Source organism: Paroedura picta, chromosome 5 (assembly GCF_049243985.1).
Source record: "Paroedura picta isolate Pp20150507F chromosome 5, Ppicta_v3.0, whole genome shotgun sequence".
NCBI classification, from domain to species: Eukaryota; Metazoa; Chordata; class Lepidosauria; order Squamata; family Gekkonidae; genus Paroedura; species Paroedura picta.
In genome coordinates, this window is record NC_135373.1 from 107,846,114 (window position 1) to 107,864,297 (window position 18,184).

The 18,184-nt window shown below is 43.4% G+C and overlaps 1 protein-coding gene across 6 annotated transcripts in view; it reads right to left on the bottom strand.

The window, feature by feature from the left end:
* The window catches only part of TBXAS1 (thromboxane A synthase 1), a 272,497-nt gene that overhangs the window by 163,270 nt on the left and 91,043 nt on the right, over positions 1 to 18,184 (bottom strand). For all 6 annotated transcript variants that reach the window (XM_077339797.1, XM_077339793.1, XM_077339798.1 and 3 more), the window contains one exon: positions 3,639 to 3,691. In XM_077339797.1, the coding sequence (XP_077195912.1) occupies positions 3,639 to 3,691 (53 nt within the window). The remainder of the gene's footprint in view (positions 1 to 3,638; positions 3,692 to 18,184) is intronic.

The following is an 18,184-nucleotide window of genomic DNA, read 5'->3' on the forward strand; positions in this document are numbered from 1 at the left end:
GCCTTGGCTTTTTTTGTTAAGTATGTTTCTTTTTGGGTCTATTGGACCAAAATTTTGAGATTTCTGGAAAATGTTATGTCCAAATATTTTACTAGTATTAGGATCCAGGATTTTCAGAAATCTCAAAATGTTGGAAAATCCAATAGATTCAAACAAAACAAAAAAACACAACTAAAAAAATATGGCATAGCTCTAGTAAGGTCTGGGAGTCCCAGGGGCAAACTATCATGATTATGTCACATCTAGCTTTTTAAAAAAGTGACCTACCTAGGAGACATGGGCAGAGACAGGATGGCAGGACCTGCACGTATCCCCATAAGGTCTATTATGTTCCTAAATAAGCCAATACTTTCTAGTGTACCTGTAGGATACCCAGACTTGCAGTGCATGTTTCTTGCATTCATAGTACATTTTAAAACTGCATACTGAAAATTTTAATTGTACAAATTTTTAAAAAGCATAGGTGAAGAGAACTTGAATCTTTTCAATGTATGATCAAATGATCAAATGGAAAGATGATCAAATGGAAAGCTGTGACATCACTGTGTTAAAAATAGCACGATGAATAAAAATTCAGTAGTAAAGGAGTAGAGAGAGTGAAAAATTGTTCACAAACTATAGGAGAGTCGTCTACCCATTCTTCAAAAAGCAGAGAGGAGAGAACAGAGAAAGAGCTTTACTTTTATGTCAGGAATGGAGTTACTCCCACCCGAACTCAAGAGTGAAATTGGGTGAAATAATGACATGCAAATGACAAGTACCTAAGAATTTGAACAAATAGGGTGGCCAACCTCTAGGCAGTAGCTGGATATCTCCTGGAATTACAAATGATGTCCAAGCAACAAGATCAGTTCCCCTGGAGAAAATTATTGCTCTGGGAGGTTGAGAGTATTGCATTATACCTTGCTAAAGTCCGTAGAATCATAGAATCACATAGAGTTGGAAAGGGCCATACAGGCCATCTAGTTCAACCCCCTGCTCAACGCAGGATCAGCCCTAAGCATCCTAAAGCATCCAAGAAAAGTGTGTATCCAACCTTTGCTTGAAGACTGCCCTCTCTCACCTCCTCAAAAACCACATTTCCCAGGCCCCACCCTCCAAATCTCCAGCAATTTCCTAACCCAGAGCTGGCAACCCTATGGACATATGTACATTTACATAAAACTGTAACATAACAAGGGGTGAAAAGGAAGCTGTTATGAAGTACTGGCAAGGCAGTGGCTAAAGAGAGACTACTCATTTTCTTCTTTGAGTCTCCCTGAGGAAAACAGTATCAGGAGGAACTGGAGCTGCTTTTATCCCCAAGAATGACAGAATAATACACTGAAATAACAGGGGGGAAAGGAGCTCAATAAATGGAGTGAGAATTTCTTTTCCAACATTTCAGCACTAATTAAAATATTGCAGTACCTGGAAAATTGCACTTAAAATAATTAGCATGTCTCTCTTCCTCGTCAGAAAGAAGGGCTTAAAATGATTACAAATGTAGCTCTTGGGAATATTTGGTATTTCACAGAAATATGACATTTAAAAGTTTTTTTGGTTGGTTTAAAATTTTTTTTTTTGCTAAAACTCATTTCTGCCATCCAGCACTGATACGGGTTCCTTAAATACTGAAATCTACCCTTACAATAAAAAATGTGCTCAGAACCAAAATATTTCATTCAAAACTTACATTTCAGTTGGATCCATGTGCACATTCTAACCACCCGAATAAATATATGAATAAGAATTTGCTCAGGTAAAGTTCAACCTTTGATCATTTGCTCTCCCATGAACTTATTTGATACCCAGAATTTCTAGCTCTTCATCCTTAGACTTTTTTTTTGTTTTGCTTTCAAGTCATAGCTGAATATGTAACTGCTTGCAACCACTTTTCTTCTTTTTGTGTTTTTGTGTAGTCTAATTAGTAAATTCTTTCCCACAGGATGAGTTCATGGGAGAGGGGAAGGTAGAATTATCAAAGGGCCTTGGTTGGCTGGGGGCAAATGATGTAAAGTACACCAGGGTGCAAGGAGTTCCATGTGCTTTCTGTGTGACCAGTGGAACCTGCTTTTTCCTTGAGAAAAAGGGAAGTTCCACCTTCTTTAACTGGGGCGTGTTTATGGCAGTAAGTGTTGGGAACCTGGGGTTATAATAATCAATGTGTTCCCTATCAAATCAGTTTCAGCTAGAATAATCCTGAGTCTTGTATTGTTTCTTCAATAAATTGCTTATTTATGCCAAGTGTGATCATGGGAACAAAGGGGGAATCTGACACTCATCTAAATACTGACCAGGGATGACCTGCTTAGCTTCTGAGACCCTGTTTAGCTTCTGATGAGATCAGGTTATTCTTGGCTATCCAGATCAGGGCTTCTTAAGCAATAGGCCAGGGATCCCCAGCCTTTTTGAGCCTCTTTGGAATTCTGACACAGGGTAGTGGGTGCAACAACAAAATGGCCACCACAGAAGGTGGAGCCAACTGACCACAATACGGCTGTCAGAGGAAGAGAAGTACCAAATGCCAGGGAGTGAGGTTACACATAACTTCAATAGTTACTCTTCAGCATTTCAGGCAGAAGCTTTGCCTGGTGCCTTTTAAAATGAACAGTTTTGTTAAAAAATATTTTCTTGTGTACAAGGTGTCAGCAGGAATCACGGCCAACATTATAACTGGAAACTTTACCCCTTCCTGGCTCTTTTGAGAGCCAGTTTGGTGCAGTAGTTAGGAGTGTGGACTTCTAATCTGGTGAGCTGGGTTTGATTCTGTACTCCCCCACATGCAGCCACGGCACTGAGAAAACTGTTCTGACCAAGCAGTGATATCAGGGCTCTTTCAGCCTCACCCACCTCACAGGGTGTCTGTTGTGGGGAGAGGAAAGGGAAGGCGACTGTAAGCCGCTTTGAGACACCTTCGGGTAGAGAAAAGTGACATATAAGAACCAACTCGTATTACTATTACTATTACTATTACTATTACTATTACTATTACTATTACTATTACTATTACTATTACTATTACTATTACTATTACTATTACTATTACTATTACTATTACTATTACTATTCTAGCCTTTGTTTTTAGCCTGGTCAGTTTCTGATGGGGAGGGACAAGAGTCAACTTTGGACTTGTCAGTATATGCACATTTGATTTCAGCTGTGAATTCAGAAAGAAGCCACGCTGATCACATGGCTAAGGGCCATATTATGCCCTCACCCTCAGGTCTTTACAAAACTTCAGCTGCTCAAGTTCACCCACAGAAGCTGTATTTTGCAAGACTCCAGCTCCAAATTAGTTTGGATCAGAGTTCAACCGATGTTCAAAATTTCAGTGATTCTCCCTCCCCTCATTCCTTCAAAATTTCACATGCCTTTTACTAGCTACAACTCTACCATAAGGGTAGCTAACTAAGCATGAGTAAATGAGTGACACTGAATTTGCGTCGATGTGGCCAGCACTCCCATCTGCTCAAAGAAATATTAAAATTCAGATATTGCTTAACAATCCTGATACTGGTACCATATCATCTTCTTCCAAACCTTAGACAAGGCTGGAAACAAGCCTGGAATTCACTACTAAATCCACTCAGACTGAGCCAACTAGAAAATCAAGAGAAGCAATGACACTATAAGTCAATTAAACAAGTATATCTTACCCACAGGCAGGTCCATACTCATTTATCAGTTTGTTGTGGTTTTCCCAAAAGCCCTGTATGAACATAGAGAGAGAGCACAGAATTAGAATCAGTTCTGTGTGGGTCTACCTGGCTCTACACACTTTCTGAAACACTTAGTAGGTACCAGGGAAGGTATTAGTGTTTGGATGCCTGCAGGAACCATGCTGGAGACCCATGCTATGGGCCAAGATAGTCAGAGAGTGTGGCTGTCTTTGTTTGACTCACCATCATTCAGAAACCAACTTTGTCCTTCTACTGGAAAGCAAAGCATGGAACTGTACCCATAACTTAGAGGCAGGCCCAACTGCTGTGTGTGTATGTACGCAATGCAGTGTTTACCCATGAAGATGTAGGTGCTCTGGCAAATTCAATGCTGTGAGGGTCATACTTGGCCAGACATACTTGGAGCATGCTGAGCCTCAGCAGCACTTCCAGCATCTCAGGGATTTGCCATGGACTTTGCTGCCGGCTGTGCATGACAGAAAGGCAACGGCCGGCATCAGCCATGCCTGCTGCCATCCGCACGGCTTACTCCAGCTGAGCGGCCAGTTCCCTGGATCCCTGGGCAAAAATCTGGGAGTGCCACAGTCTGATGTATCTCTGTCAGTACACTTGCCAAGGGTTGCATACCCATGTAGCCAAAAGCTGTATGGAGAAAAGGAGGCTACCCCAAGGCAAAACAAAGAGAATGAAAGGAAAGAAGAAGAAGAAGAAAAAGAAGAAGAAGAAGAAGAAGAAGAAGAAGAAGAAGAAGAGTTGGTTCTTATATGCTGCTTTTCTCTACCCGAAGGTGTCTCAAAGTGGCTTACATTTGCCTTCCCTTTCCTCTCCCCACAACAGACACCCTGTGAGGGAGGCGAGGCTGAGAGAGCCCTGATATTACTGCTCAGAACAGCTTTATCAGCACCATGGTGAGCCCAAGGTCACCCAGCTGGCTGCATGTGGGGGAGTGCAGAATCGAACTCACGTGCCATATTAGAAGTCCACACTCCTAACCACTGCACCAAACTGGTGCTATTCAACTCAACAGGCACCCTGAATAAAAATGGCATTGCAGAGGGGCTTAAAAAACTTCTGGCAACCAGGACAAATTTGTGTGTGTGTGTGTGTGTGTGTGTGTGTGTGTGTGTGTGTGTGTATGTGAGGGGGGGTCATTTTTAAAAACTGGCAACTAGCCACCTTCCCTCCTTTCCTATTAAGTTCACAGCCCCTAAGGAAGGAAGTGTCAGGTTTTCTCATTAGCCCTTTCATCCTGTAGCGTAAGGACAAACCTTTCTGTACACAGCTGGCTCGTAAAAAGATCCTCATGTTTTCTCTTCTTCAAGAATTATCGGTTTCACTGAAACATTAAGAAGAAGAAGAAGAAGAAGAAGAAGAAGAAGAAGAAGAAGAAGAAGAAGAGTTGGTTCTTATATGCCACTTTTCCCTACCCGAAGGAGGCTCAAAGCGCCTTACAGTTGCCTTCCCATTCCTCTTAAGTAAAGCCCCCTCCTCCACCCAGCTGAATGCAAATGTGTAGGGGTTAGGTTAAATCCATGAGTTCAGAGACCTGACCCTGGGAATGCGTTTCAGCTCCTTACGGTGACCCCAGCTAGATGGTACAAGAGGCAAAAACTGAACCAAGACTGAACCAAAGAACCCACCCCAAGCCCCGACATATATACACATATAGAACAAAAGATCTTCCTGCCAGAGCGCACTATTGGTCAATTTCACTGACTGGATCCAGCTGTTGGGATCCAGCTGCACATTGGCTAATTGCAGCGCAGGATTAAGATCCTGCCTCAGAACTCAAGCTTGGTCCTCAACAGGTCTCCAGACCCAACAGGCTATTCTACCATTCAAAATTCTTTTCCTATTGCACTATTTGTTTTTTTTTTTCTCTTCAAATGTGGAATGACCAAGCCAAGCAGGGTCTTCCCGAGACATCTTGCTATCCAATACATGATTTGGGAGATGTCTCCTGGGATCCCTTGCATTGGTGATGCACAACTCTTGGATCCCATGCATCTGCACACCATATGAGGAAACGCTCCAGGGGGCCCTTGCTTTATCTGCAACTAGGGATGCCAGTTTCCAGGTGGACCCTAGAGATCTCCCGGAATTACAACTGATCTCCTGACTACAGAAATCAATTCTCCTGGGGAAAATGGCAGCTTCAGAGGACAGAAATAAACACCTGCCAAGCTCCCTCTTCCCACCAGACTCCACTCTCCCCAGGGTCTGCTCCCAAATCTCCAGGTATTTCCCCAGTTGTAGTCAGCACTATCTGTATTCCCCACGGACCTGCCTTCAGGCTCTCTTTAACCAGACTATTCAGTTTGGAACAGAGCTGTAAATCAGGGGGGTACCCTGCAGTTCTGAATGCTCTCTCCCTCCCGATTAAGGAGAAAAAAAAATCCTCCCAGCACAAAATAACTATATTTGCACCAAGGTTTAATATAGTCCTAAATCTCACACCATGCTCATGTCACCATCAATGATACCCTCCCAATCCAGGTTTTGAAGTCCACATCTGTGGCCACATCTGTCTCCATGGATCTCTAACTTCTTCCTTTCATTGCCAAAATCCAGGCGCTAGGCAGTGAAATAGGACCCACCCACAAACAGGGATTTCTGCGTATCACACCACAGTAGACAGTGAAATAGGATGCCAACCACAGACAGGGATTTCTGTATAGTCAGAGACTCCACACTGTATGCAAAACAAAAATGTATTACGAAACCCACAATAGAGTATAGTGTCCTGAAGGAGGAGAATGGTGCTGTTGAAAAGATTTCCCAATCATTCATTCATTAATTAATTCATTCATTCATTCATTCATTCATTCTCTCACCCCCAAGGTTTCTGACGAGCCCCATCTTGTAAACATATAATGGCTGTTGTAGATGATTCACATTGCACATATAAGCACATAAACATCTAGTCCATAACTAAACCTGAACTTTTAGTCCTTTAATTAAGTACACCTATCATAAACCCGAAATTGCTCTGGATGTCAGCAGACAGCTGAACGTGTGAGTCTGTATCCAAGCTGTCTTAAAAAGCCATGTACATAGTGTGTTTCCTTTGATCGTCATCTCTAATGGTTGTCCTCTGTGGGTAATATCGCTTAATTTATGTGAGTGCCATTTCAGATTTTAACAAACACATACGAGCCTTACGAATTTAATAAAAGGAGCCTTCCTACCCTTTAGAGTTATTGAGAGGTTAGTGTTATGTAATTAAGTTAATCCTCATTTGTAAAGGATAATTAACTAAATGCTAATTGAATCTGCATATGAAAATTAGCACAATGTGTTCTCATTAGACAATTTTTAAAAATTACCCTGAGTGAAACCAAGCAAACTGTAAATTATTTTGTACCTTTAAAAAAAAAAAAACTTACACTAAGTAAAATGTGAATACTTCTGGTGCTACATTACGCTCTGCACTTGATTAGCACTTGCTTCATCTGATTAGCTGACGGTGCAATAAATGGCTATTGCCTACATCAATTCCTTTTTAATGTATGCAAATTTTAAATAGCGAACTGGCTAGAATGGAGGCTTAACCAAAAAATCTTACAATGAAGTCAGTTTGGTGTGATAGTTAAGAGCGGCAGCCTCTAAGCTAGATGCTTTGATTCCCCACTCCTCCACATGCAGCCAGCTACATGACCTTTGGGCCAGTCCATAGTTCTCTCAGAGCACTCTCAGCCTCACCTACCTCACAGGTTATCTGTTGTGGGGAGAGGAAGAGTAGGAAATTGTAAGCCACTTAGAGACTCCTTCTGGTAATATAAAGCAGGGTACAAAAAGTTTGCCCCAGATGGTTTAGCATCTTGGTTTCAGATCTGGGCCACTATACCATAATACAAACTGGGTTTTCCTGGGGGGAAAAGAAGGAGGTTTTATACCCTGCTTTCCATGGCCCGAACGAGGCTTACTGTCACCTTCTCTTCCTCTCCCCACACAGACACCTTGTAAGGTAGATGAGGATGAGAGAGCTCTGACAGGATTGCTTGGTCAGAACAGCACTGTGACTAGCCCAAGGTCACCCAGCCGGCTGCATGTGGAGGAGCAGGGAATCAAACCTGCCTCTCCAGATTAGAAGCTGCTGCTCTTAACCACTACACCACACTTGGAGGAAAGGGGTTCTCTTTGACCATGAATACCATGCTGAAGCCTTGAGAACTGCATGGACAAAAGTCGTGTGGAATGAAGACTATAGCATGCATGGGAATGGGCTGAGGCTGAGCCAGCAAGTCTCTCTGGGTCCTGCCCCACTTGCCTCCATCTTCCCTAGATCCAGAATTCATTGATGCAAGCATTCTTTCCAGTGTGTATACAGTGAGCAGGGACACTGATTAAGAGGATCCAGGTTCCTCACATGCAACACCGTGTCAGAGGGCTCATACAGGTGACAAAATGCCCCACAGATAAATTCTCTCGCCCCAGTAGAGATTGGGTTTCTGTACCATCTTGCCAAGCAATAAGGAGGAACGGGTGAAGAAGTGTGACAAGGCAGATGATTTGATGCTCGTCCCTGCCCACCTGAAGAGGCATGTCATCAGAGACCTTCTGCCTTCAAGGTGAATGTGCCAGCTCTCAAAGGAGGAAAAGATGTGGTGGCTCACTGGCAGAGCAACTGTTTTGCATGCAGAAGATTTCAGGAGGTATTCTGCACAGAGCCAAATAAAACAGTTTAAAAAACAACCAGTTTAGACGGCTTTATTATATTACAGTCGTTGTTTTGCATTGAATATAGTCTGTTGAAAAACTACGTTGCAATGCTCTCTGCATGAAACAATTCATAGCCCTGCCCCCTGTAGTTTTGCCAACTCCACTTTGTTATCTAATGCAGTCACTAATCTGCATAACTAAGGAGCTTCTCTGCATGACTAATAGATCATCTCAGGCAAGCAGAGGAATGAATTGGTGAAAAGCACCAGAACAACGCTTAAAAGCTGCTTAATGCACTGAAGAGGCAGTTCACCATGCAGAGCAAAATCAGTTTTGCAGAGTAAATTCACTCTTCTGTGCAGAGATCAGAAAAACAACAATGTATTTAGTGAGTTTTCATTCATCATGCAGAAGAGGCCCAGGTTCAATCCCTGGCATCTCTAGTTAAAAGGACCAGGCAGTAGGTGATGGGACAGACCTCTGCCTGAGACCCTGGAGAACAGTTGCCAGTCTGAGTTAGGCCACAGGGACAAGTATGGTCTGATTCAGTATTAGGCAATGTTACGTGTAGCCACCTGTCCGGTGTTCAGAGCAAGTTCAAGCATGCTGGTGTGGGTCCTCTCACAGGCCTGACTCAGTCCACAATTATCACATGTCTGATCTGTTGGCTCTTCAAACACAATGACCATTGACATCATCACTGTAGAAGGAGGAGTGTTGGTTTTTATGCCCCGCTTTTCAATACCCAAAGGAGTCTCAAAGAACTTATAAACACCTTCCCTTCCTTTCCGCACAACAGGCACCCTGTGAAGTAGGTAGGGCTAAGAGGGCTCTGAGAGAACTGTTATGTGAGAACAGCTCTAACAGGACTGTGACTAGCCCTAGGTCACCCAGTTGGCTGCACATGAAGGAGCGGGGAATCAAACTCAGCTCTCTTAAACTAGTGTACAAGCCCCTCCACTATACATTGATGAAATGTGCAGGATGGAAGAATGGGTACAAGTAAATTGGCCCCTCCCCCTGCCTCTGCACAATCACTAGCTCATGACCTGTGCAGTGGTTATGCACATAGGAAGCATCCACAGATATGCTCCCTCCCCACAATCAGCAACCTGATTAAAACCAAGCAAACTGTAAATTATTTTGTACTTTAAAAAAAAAGAATCTTACAGGTGGGAATGACAAATCTGCTTGCTTGTGATCTATTACTTGGACAAGGCCTGTCACAGGACATACCTTTCCCAAGGAGAACGTGTGAGTCAAAATTCTGTGATAGCTGATGCATTATTCCCATGTTGTTCTGCCAGTTTCTCTCAACTCAGGGCCAAGCTACAGTATATGTCTGATTGCCACAGATCAGGGAATCCCAATATCAATAGTCAAATGTGACACTGTTCCCAACGAGGCTTGCCAGCTCTAGGTTGGGAAATACTGGAAAATTTGGGGGTAAAGTCAGGATAGGACAGGATTTGGAGCAGGGAGGGACCTCAGTGGAGTTTAATGCAATGGAGTCCACCCTTGGAAGCTATAATTCCAGGGGATCCCCAGGTCCCACCTGAGGACTGGCATCCCTACTCCCAACTGCTCTGGGCCTGATGTGGCTGAGGAACATGGAGGAGGGAGGAGGGGCTTCATCCTCTCCTCCAATGCCATTTCCCCAACCTAAATGGTTATTTGGGAGGGACCCTGTTTGCCCTACTGTGAAGCCCCATCAGCTGTAGCCTGCTGTCCCAAGTGTTGTCCATTTTTGCCCTTTACAGATGCAGAGGAACCTCTCAAACTTCCTTTGAGACTGCACGTGTAACCACTGTTCTCAACAGACTGGTGCCTTAGTGCAGGGGTAGTCAACCTGCGGTCCTCCAGATATCCATGGACTACGATTCCCATGAGCCCCTGCCAAGAAACGCTGGCAGAGGCTCATGGGAATTGTAGTCCATGAACATCTGGAGGACCACAGGTTGACTACCCCTGCCTTAGTGCATGCATGTTGCCTATTCAGCTCATTTTTACTTTACCCTAAGTAAAAATGGCATTGCTGAGTGGCTTAAAAAATTATGGTAACTTGGACAAATTGGAAGGGGAATCATGTGTTTTTTTTTAATCTGGCTACTACAATGTGCCCTTCTTGCCATTTAGGTCACAGCCCTAAGGAAATAAGTGTCTGGATTTCTCATTTGACTTTTCTTCCTGTAGCATAACGAGAAACCTTTCTGTACATGGCTGGCTCATAAAAAGATTCTCGTGTTTACTATTCTTCAAGAATTGTCTGTTTCATGGAAACATTAAGTGGAAAGGAGCACAGGAAAAAGATATTGACCCTCACAAGGTCTGTGCAGGGGGAGGAATTTTCACTCAGCCATATGTTCACTGAGCAATTCAATTACTCTTATCTTAATATGTATAACTAGAAATGCAATTAATCATAAAATTACCAGGCCTTTAAAAGTCTCTTGGGACACTACAGTACTCTAAGTTAGTACACAGGCCAATGCAACACTACACTACATTTCTTTTTTTGTCTCTGGGTACTGTTTTTCTTATTGCCTCTTCTTCTCATATATGTAATGGTTAATATTGTCCCTCATCGTCATGACATATCTAAGCAAAAATATGCCTAGATATGTCTCAGATATTAAAAAATAAAATAAATGTACAAAAACTAATTATCCTTGGACTCAGGGTAACACTGTCCACAAGAATTTGCCTATAGAATAATATCAAGAGAAAATTACAGGTTGTTCTTTTATACGGTGAAAAAAAAATACTATTTGGATATAAGGAATTTTTGAGTCTCAATGCACATTCTGTAGTGTGACAGCTAATGATTTCTCAAAGATCAATATCTGGAAAGCATGGAGGCTTTTCTTGAAGGGGAAAACAATCGATTAGTTTTCCTAGTCCCTGTACAATCTCTCTCAAATATCTTAGTTAAAGCAATGTCCCAGGCCATGGATCACCTTGGTGGTAGCAATCTTGCCTCAACTGTAAGATCTGCTGTATCACTAACCATCTGTTGTTCTTCCAAACCAACCTCAACCTCAATAAAGATAACAAAACTAAGCATACAGTATCCCATGTGTGAATTTTAACTGCTGGACTACCTCCTTCTGATCTGTACCCCGAATATTCCTTATTTCCCTTCTATTACGGAGGTGCCAGGTAACATCTGAATGCTCTTTCTAAGGCAAGGTGGAATTAATTGACTAATGCCATTGTGGGGAAGAGTAACAAAGAAAACGAAATATTTTAAAGAACCAGCGATCTGTATGAAGCAGCAGCCTTGCTCTTGCACAAGGGCTTTCATAAAACATCCCTATACAACCTCAAATTCAAAGTCTTATGAAATAAGGGTGAGAATATACAGGATATATCTCAAGCAGTTATTTTAAAAAGAAGATGTAATCAACACGGCAGGGGAAACAATGGGGAAGATACAACTGAGAAGATGTGAAGACAATAAAGACAATAAAGAAGGACCCCCCATCACCTTTGCCTGCTATCTTTTGAGGAAGTGGGGGCAGCAATTGCCCCCCTCTCCCAACCGGCAGCCTGCAACAGTGCAACTTCTGACTGCCTGGGTCACATGACTGCATTCCCACTCCTCCATCTTCCCTTCCCTTCCTCAAAATGGCTGTTGAGATGTCTCTACAGAGTGTTGTAAATGCTGATTGCCTCCCCTCTCAAAACCACGTTAAATTGTTTGTTTGTCTTTCTTTGGGGGGATTTTTCTACTAGCTCCCCTAATTCCCCCCCCCATCTGTATCTGGACCCATTCTCTGGTTTTTTGATCCACACAGGGGCTGGGTTCAGAATTCTACATATGATTTTCAATAGTTGCAGGAGTGTTCTACTTTGAAGTGCCGAACTGATGTAAACAGGAACAAACTTTCTCGCAGGCAACTGGATATAACCTATCATTCTCTCTCAGCCGACGACACAGTTTATGAATTGGTCCTTCTACAAGCTTTATGAAGACTTAATATTTGTTTGTGTCACTCCCCCCTCCCTTTGCTAGATGTTCAGAGAACATCACCTTCCCAGGCTACTCAGATAAAAGGGAGACATTCGAAATATGCCATGGTGCATAATTCTAATAGGATCGCCCGACTCCGAAACAACAGTGGACAATTTCATGGTTAGGATACTGCCCATAAACTGAGGAATGTTTACCAACTTTTCGGTCTCCCTTAATTACACACAAATATCACATACTCTGATGTTAACTGGGCTAGAACTGAAGACCTTCAGTATAGTTTTATAAATTAAATTCTCTCTAAATAAATAAAAGCATGTTGAATATTGGGTGGCAGCAGGGTATCTCCTACAAGTACAGCTAATCACTAAGTGACAGAGACCAGTTCCCCAGGAGAAAATGGCCACTTTGGAAGCCGGACTTTATGGCATTGTGTCCTACTGAGCTCTTTCCCCATCCTCAGGCTCCACCCTCAAAATCTGCAGGTATTTCCTAAGCTGGCAACCTTAGGTATGTATGTGATATCCTTGACAGATGTCTGTTTACAGAAGTGGAATAGAGAGGTAAAAGAGGGCAACCACCACCAATACCACCAACACCTCAAAACAGGGAACAGTGGACAGAAAAAAGGATAAGAAAGATAAAAGATTGCTAAATTGCTAAATCCAGGAAAAAACACAATTTCCAGTACCACCCCTATGGCACAGAGTGGTTTCGTGCTGCAGAGAAAGATGGTTGGAGAAATGGAGGCAGATTGCTGTCCTAACAATGGAGTATTCATAGGTGGTGAATGAAAGCAGCAAGAGTGGGCGCGCAGCATTTGGGAAGCAGTGGTTGAGATAGGTTAATATATGAGGAGCCTGGCAGAAATGCTGTCTCAGCAGTCTGGAGGGTGAATGCAAATTACTTTGCTGAAAAGAGGTGTCTCAGGCTTTTAATATAGATTCTCATAGAACTTTCAAGGACTAAAAGAATTTAATTCTCCAAGCATCCGTACGCACACTTCTCTAAATGCTCATTAGAGCAGCATGGAAAATTGGGTCTAAAGAGAGTCATATTGTTTGTTGCCTTCCCTTCTGCCCCTAACACCACCCCCGCCTTCTTAGGGTTACCAACTTCCAGATGGGACCTGAAGATCTCTCCTGGGATTATAATTTATTCCCAGGCTGCAAAGAGCTGTTCCCATGAAGAAAATGACCACTTGGAGTCTGGAATCTATGGGATTGTATCCTGCTGAGGTCCCTCCCCAGACGTAACCCCCACCCCGCAAAAAATCTCCAGGCATTTCCCAACCCAGAATTAGCAATGCTGCCTCACATCCTAAATACTACTGCTGGAGCTCAGTGATATTAGCAGTTCCTAGAGTAGGCCCCCATGCCCATCTTACTGCCAAAATGTGGCAGCGTTTCAGTCATGCTAGGTGATGCCCTGAATCTATGGATTGCAAATTAGTAAAGCATTCCCCGGAGTCCATTTAAGTTCACACCCACTGCTTCAGTGACTCCATTCAGCCACCTCTTTCTCTGTCGTCCCCTTCTTCTTTTGCCCTCGATCGCTCCCAGCATTAGGCTCTTCTCCAGGGAGTCCTTCCTTCTCATGAGGTGGCCAAACTATTTCAGTTTCATCTTCAGGATCTGGCCTTCTAAGGAGCAGTCAGGGTTTACAGGTTTAAGCATCGTTAAATAGTTATTAATGTATCTCCTAACTACGAAGTCACACAAGAAGTCTTGATTACATTTGGCAAGAGGAAACCACAGTGGTTGATTTCAAGAAGAGCAAACCAGTTTGGTGTAGTGGTTAAGAATCGCAGCTTCTAATCTGGTGAGCTGGGTTTGCTTCCCTGCTCCTCTACCCGCAGCCAGCTGGGTGACCTTGGGTTAGTCACAGTCCGCATAATGCTATTTTCACAGAGCAGTCCTGTCAGGGCTCTCTCATCCCCATCAACCTCACCGGGTGTCTGTTGTGGGGAGAGGGAGGGAAGGCGACTGTAAGCTGCTTTGAGACTCCAACTCTTCTTCATGGAAGATGTATAAAAGAATGGTGTCTAATGTTGTCAAACCGATAGTGGCCCAGCCTGATCTGGTCTACAGCCTAACTCATTTCTCTAGGATTTCAAAAAGATTTCTCAGCACCAATATCTGAAATCCTTTAGGCGTAGAAGCCAACAGTTGAACCTTGTTCAGCTATGTTTACACAAAGCTTGAACCAGAACACTTAATAACTATTTCTCATTCAGGAAATCTGCCTGTCAGGCCTAGTTCCTGTCAGGTTGGAGGCGGAGGCTCGGATTCAAAAGAAATGGCAGCATAGCATCCTTATTAGTCAGGCACTGAGCAAGCCTCCTCTAGGCATTTTTTACAGAAGTCGAGGAGACCACATGACTCACTCTGGCCTGTTCTTTAGAGGATGGCTTGTTGGGTTTTCCCTCTATTTTGATACCTCTTTGGGTGATTTTGGTGATGGCCCACAGTGGGAATCCCCAGCTGGACACCTCCCTAAACATCTTGAAGGAAGGAGAATTTTAAGAGATGTGATAAATAGCTTCAGGGGGGGGGGGAGTGGGCTTAAGTGCTCACAGCTGTTGCTTCACTATAGACGTTCTTTTATACAGGCTGTGCCTTTGAATTGCCAACCTCCATGTGGTGGCTGAAGATTCCTGGAATTATAACTGATCTCTTGGTAACTAAGTTCCATTTCTCTGGAGAAGATGGGTGCTTTGGTATTATATGGTGCTGTTGTCCTTCCCCTCCCCAAACTCACCCCACCCAAAAAATCTGCAGGGATTTTCTAGCCTAGATCTGGCAACCCAACTTGGCGATTGAAGGGTAGAAGTCATGCATTCTGTACATGCTCAGAGATACATTTCTATTTATCATTTTACATAAGCGCTCAACCCTACTGAAAAACAAGTTCTAGGGTCTTGAACCAAGACGAAAGGCAGAATGTTAATGTTGTAGTGAACAAATCAATCTCAGCTTAAGCCCCAAATGTCTGCTAAAAGTCTTTCATAAAAGAACCAGTGAATCAGACTCTTCACCTGGCAACAATCTGCTTTTCTGAAATCCAAAAATCAGAAAAGAGCAGGTTCAAACAATTAAGAGAATTTGTCCCTCTGCTCCAACTCAGAGCCATTTTTAATTATTCCATTCCATGAAAAGTTGCTTGGGCAGCAAACATTTTAACATGCAAACTCCTGACACAATAAAAAACAGACGAGATGGATTGTGATCCAATACCTCAAGATTTTCACCTTGTGTCAACTAAAATCGGTTAACGTACTTGATAAATCTTGCTGTGTACTGGAATGTGTTAGTAATATATTTTCCCAACTTCAATGCAATAAATGTGTATTGATTCTATCATTTCCAGAGAAACAATCAATATTGAAATAATGTTTGCTTAAATAGCTGTGCCTCCTGGAAAACCTCTTGGACTTACTACAGTGCCATGGTCTTTCCACAGCCGTATAATGTAATAACACTGGCTCCTTGACTCTAATAATCAAAATTACTGTGTGTGCACGCGCATGCATTTATGGATAATTTTGCTTTCAACAAAACAACATGGCAGGCTATTTTGGGATAACATTAAAGGGCCAATGTCTGCAAACTAGCAATTATTTCTATGGTTTTTACCTTAAATTATGCCATTATAAGAAAAAGAAATCAAAATTATTTCCAGGATCTGATCTTTACAAGGCATTAAGGGTTTGGGGATTTTTTTTTACAAGTAACCAAAAACACACACTGCATTCCTCCCAACACACACTTCATTTTTATAGAAGATTCAAAGCAGAAGAGAGTTCCAGAAAGCTCATAATAACTTTGTGAGGTAGGTCAGAATTCAAGAGTGACTGGCCAAAAGCCATCTGGTGAATTTTGTGACTAGGAAGGAAAGCCAACATGGCATAGTTTTTAATTTTTTATTTATTATTGTATTTATTGACCACTACTCTCAGCCTGGCCGGCTCATGGTGGTTTATATACAAACATAAATACCAGATAAAAACTCCAGTACGTGAACCAATATTGGGGGCAGAAAATCCACAATATACATTATCCTCCATGCCATCTCCTCAACCCTCCAATAGCAGTCACTGTTGCCCTGGAAGATGTTCACAGGTGATGTCTGGCCTAGGCGGCTACAGAGCTGTAGGAGGAGGGACGCGATCTTACTACCCCAGCCTCAACCAAATGCCTGGCAGACGAGCTGCATCTTCCAAGGGTGACGTTTCCTAAAAAAAAATGCCTGGAGCTGGTCCACAGCGGCCCTCTCAACAACATTTCCCAGGAACACAAGATGCAAAATCGGGCAGTAGCTGACAGGGTCCTGTGAATCTAGGAATGTTTTTTTCAGGAAAGGGTGAACCACTGCCCCTTTAACCCTTCAGGGAATTCACCTGATATTAGGGAATGGTTAACAATCTCCCTCAGAAGGCCTCCTATTCGTTGGTCTCCTAATTTCAGCAGCCATGATGGACAGGGATCCAAGTGGCAAGTGGTCGCCCTCACCAAACCCAACAGTTTGTCTCCTTCGGTTAGAGAGAGTCATCTGAAGCCATCAAACATTATCCCCACGATGGCCATGGAGCTCCCGGTTCACATTCTGTATCAATTGTGGCTGAAAGATCCTGGCAGAGCAACAAAAAGACGCTCGCTAATACCTTACAGCTCAGATCCAATTTACTATTTTGGCGCCCTTCCTTGAGGGCGGTAAATGACTGAACTACACTAAATACTTATGCCAGGTGAGAGTTAGCGGATGCGATTTCAACAGCAAAGAATTTACGCTTCGCCACCTTCACCGCCATCTCATACGCCCTCATAAGCATATGATGATGTTCTAGCCACCTCATCACAAGTTTTCTGCCGCACTTGCTCTAGCCATCTCACCTCCCTCTTCTTTCCATGAAGCTTCTGGAAATACCATGAAGCCTGCTTGAGGTGAAGGTGGAGAGGGCACCTACATATGATCTTGTTGATAGTGGCCATAAGGCGGTACCTCCACCAAGGCTGCCAATGAGGTGCCGGAGGGCATAAGTTCCTGTAGAGCATTCAGGAATCCCTCAGATTCCATAAGTCTCTATGGGCGGGCTATAATACTCCCATCACACAAACGGGGAGGGGATGGTATCCTCAGTCTGGCCTTCAGGGCACAGTGGTCTGACCATGGGACTAGATTACTCACCACCAGATCTGCCTCTACCCCAGCACCAAAGTTAAAATCAAGGTTATGGCCAGCCTTATGAGTGGGGCCAGCAACAAATTGTGAGAACCCTAGTGTCACCATGGCCAACACCAGGTCCAAACCAGGTCCCAGGGACAGCAAATCCATGTGGACATTGAAGTTCCCCAGAATCATAAGTCTAGGGAACTGTAATGCCCAGGCAGCTGCCTCTTCCAGCAAGCCCAACAGGGCATCCGGAGGTGCAGTGTGTGAATGGTACACCAATAAGATGGCCACATTCTTAGCCTACTTCCATCCTAGTTGTTGACAGCAGGGACCCTAATCTAGAGAACTGGATTTGATCCCCCCCCCCACTCCACATGCAGCCAGCTGGGTGACTTTGGGCCAGTCAAAGTTCTCAGAGCACTCTAAGCTTCACTTCCCTCACAGGGTGTCTGTTGTAGGGAGAGGAAGGGTAGGCAACTGAAATACGTTTTGAGACTCCTTCAGGTAATAAAAAATGGGGTACAAAAACAGCTCTTCTTCTCTTCTTATCCTAGGCCTTTCAAACACAGACCTCAAATACACATATTCACATATTCACAAGTAGATGTTAATTGATAAATATCATGTGCTATGCATCAAGGAACTATAGAACAGTGGTCCCCAACCCGCGGGCCGAGGCCTGGCGCCGGGCCGTGAAGGCCTCGGTGCCGGGCCG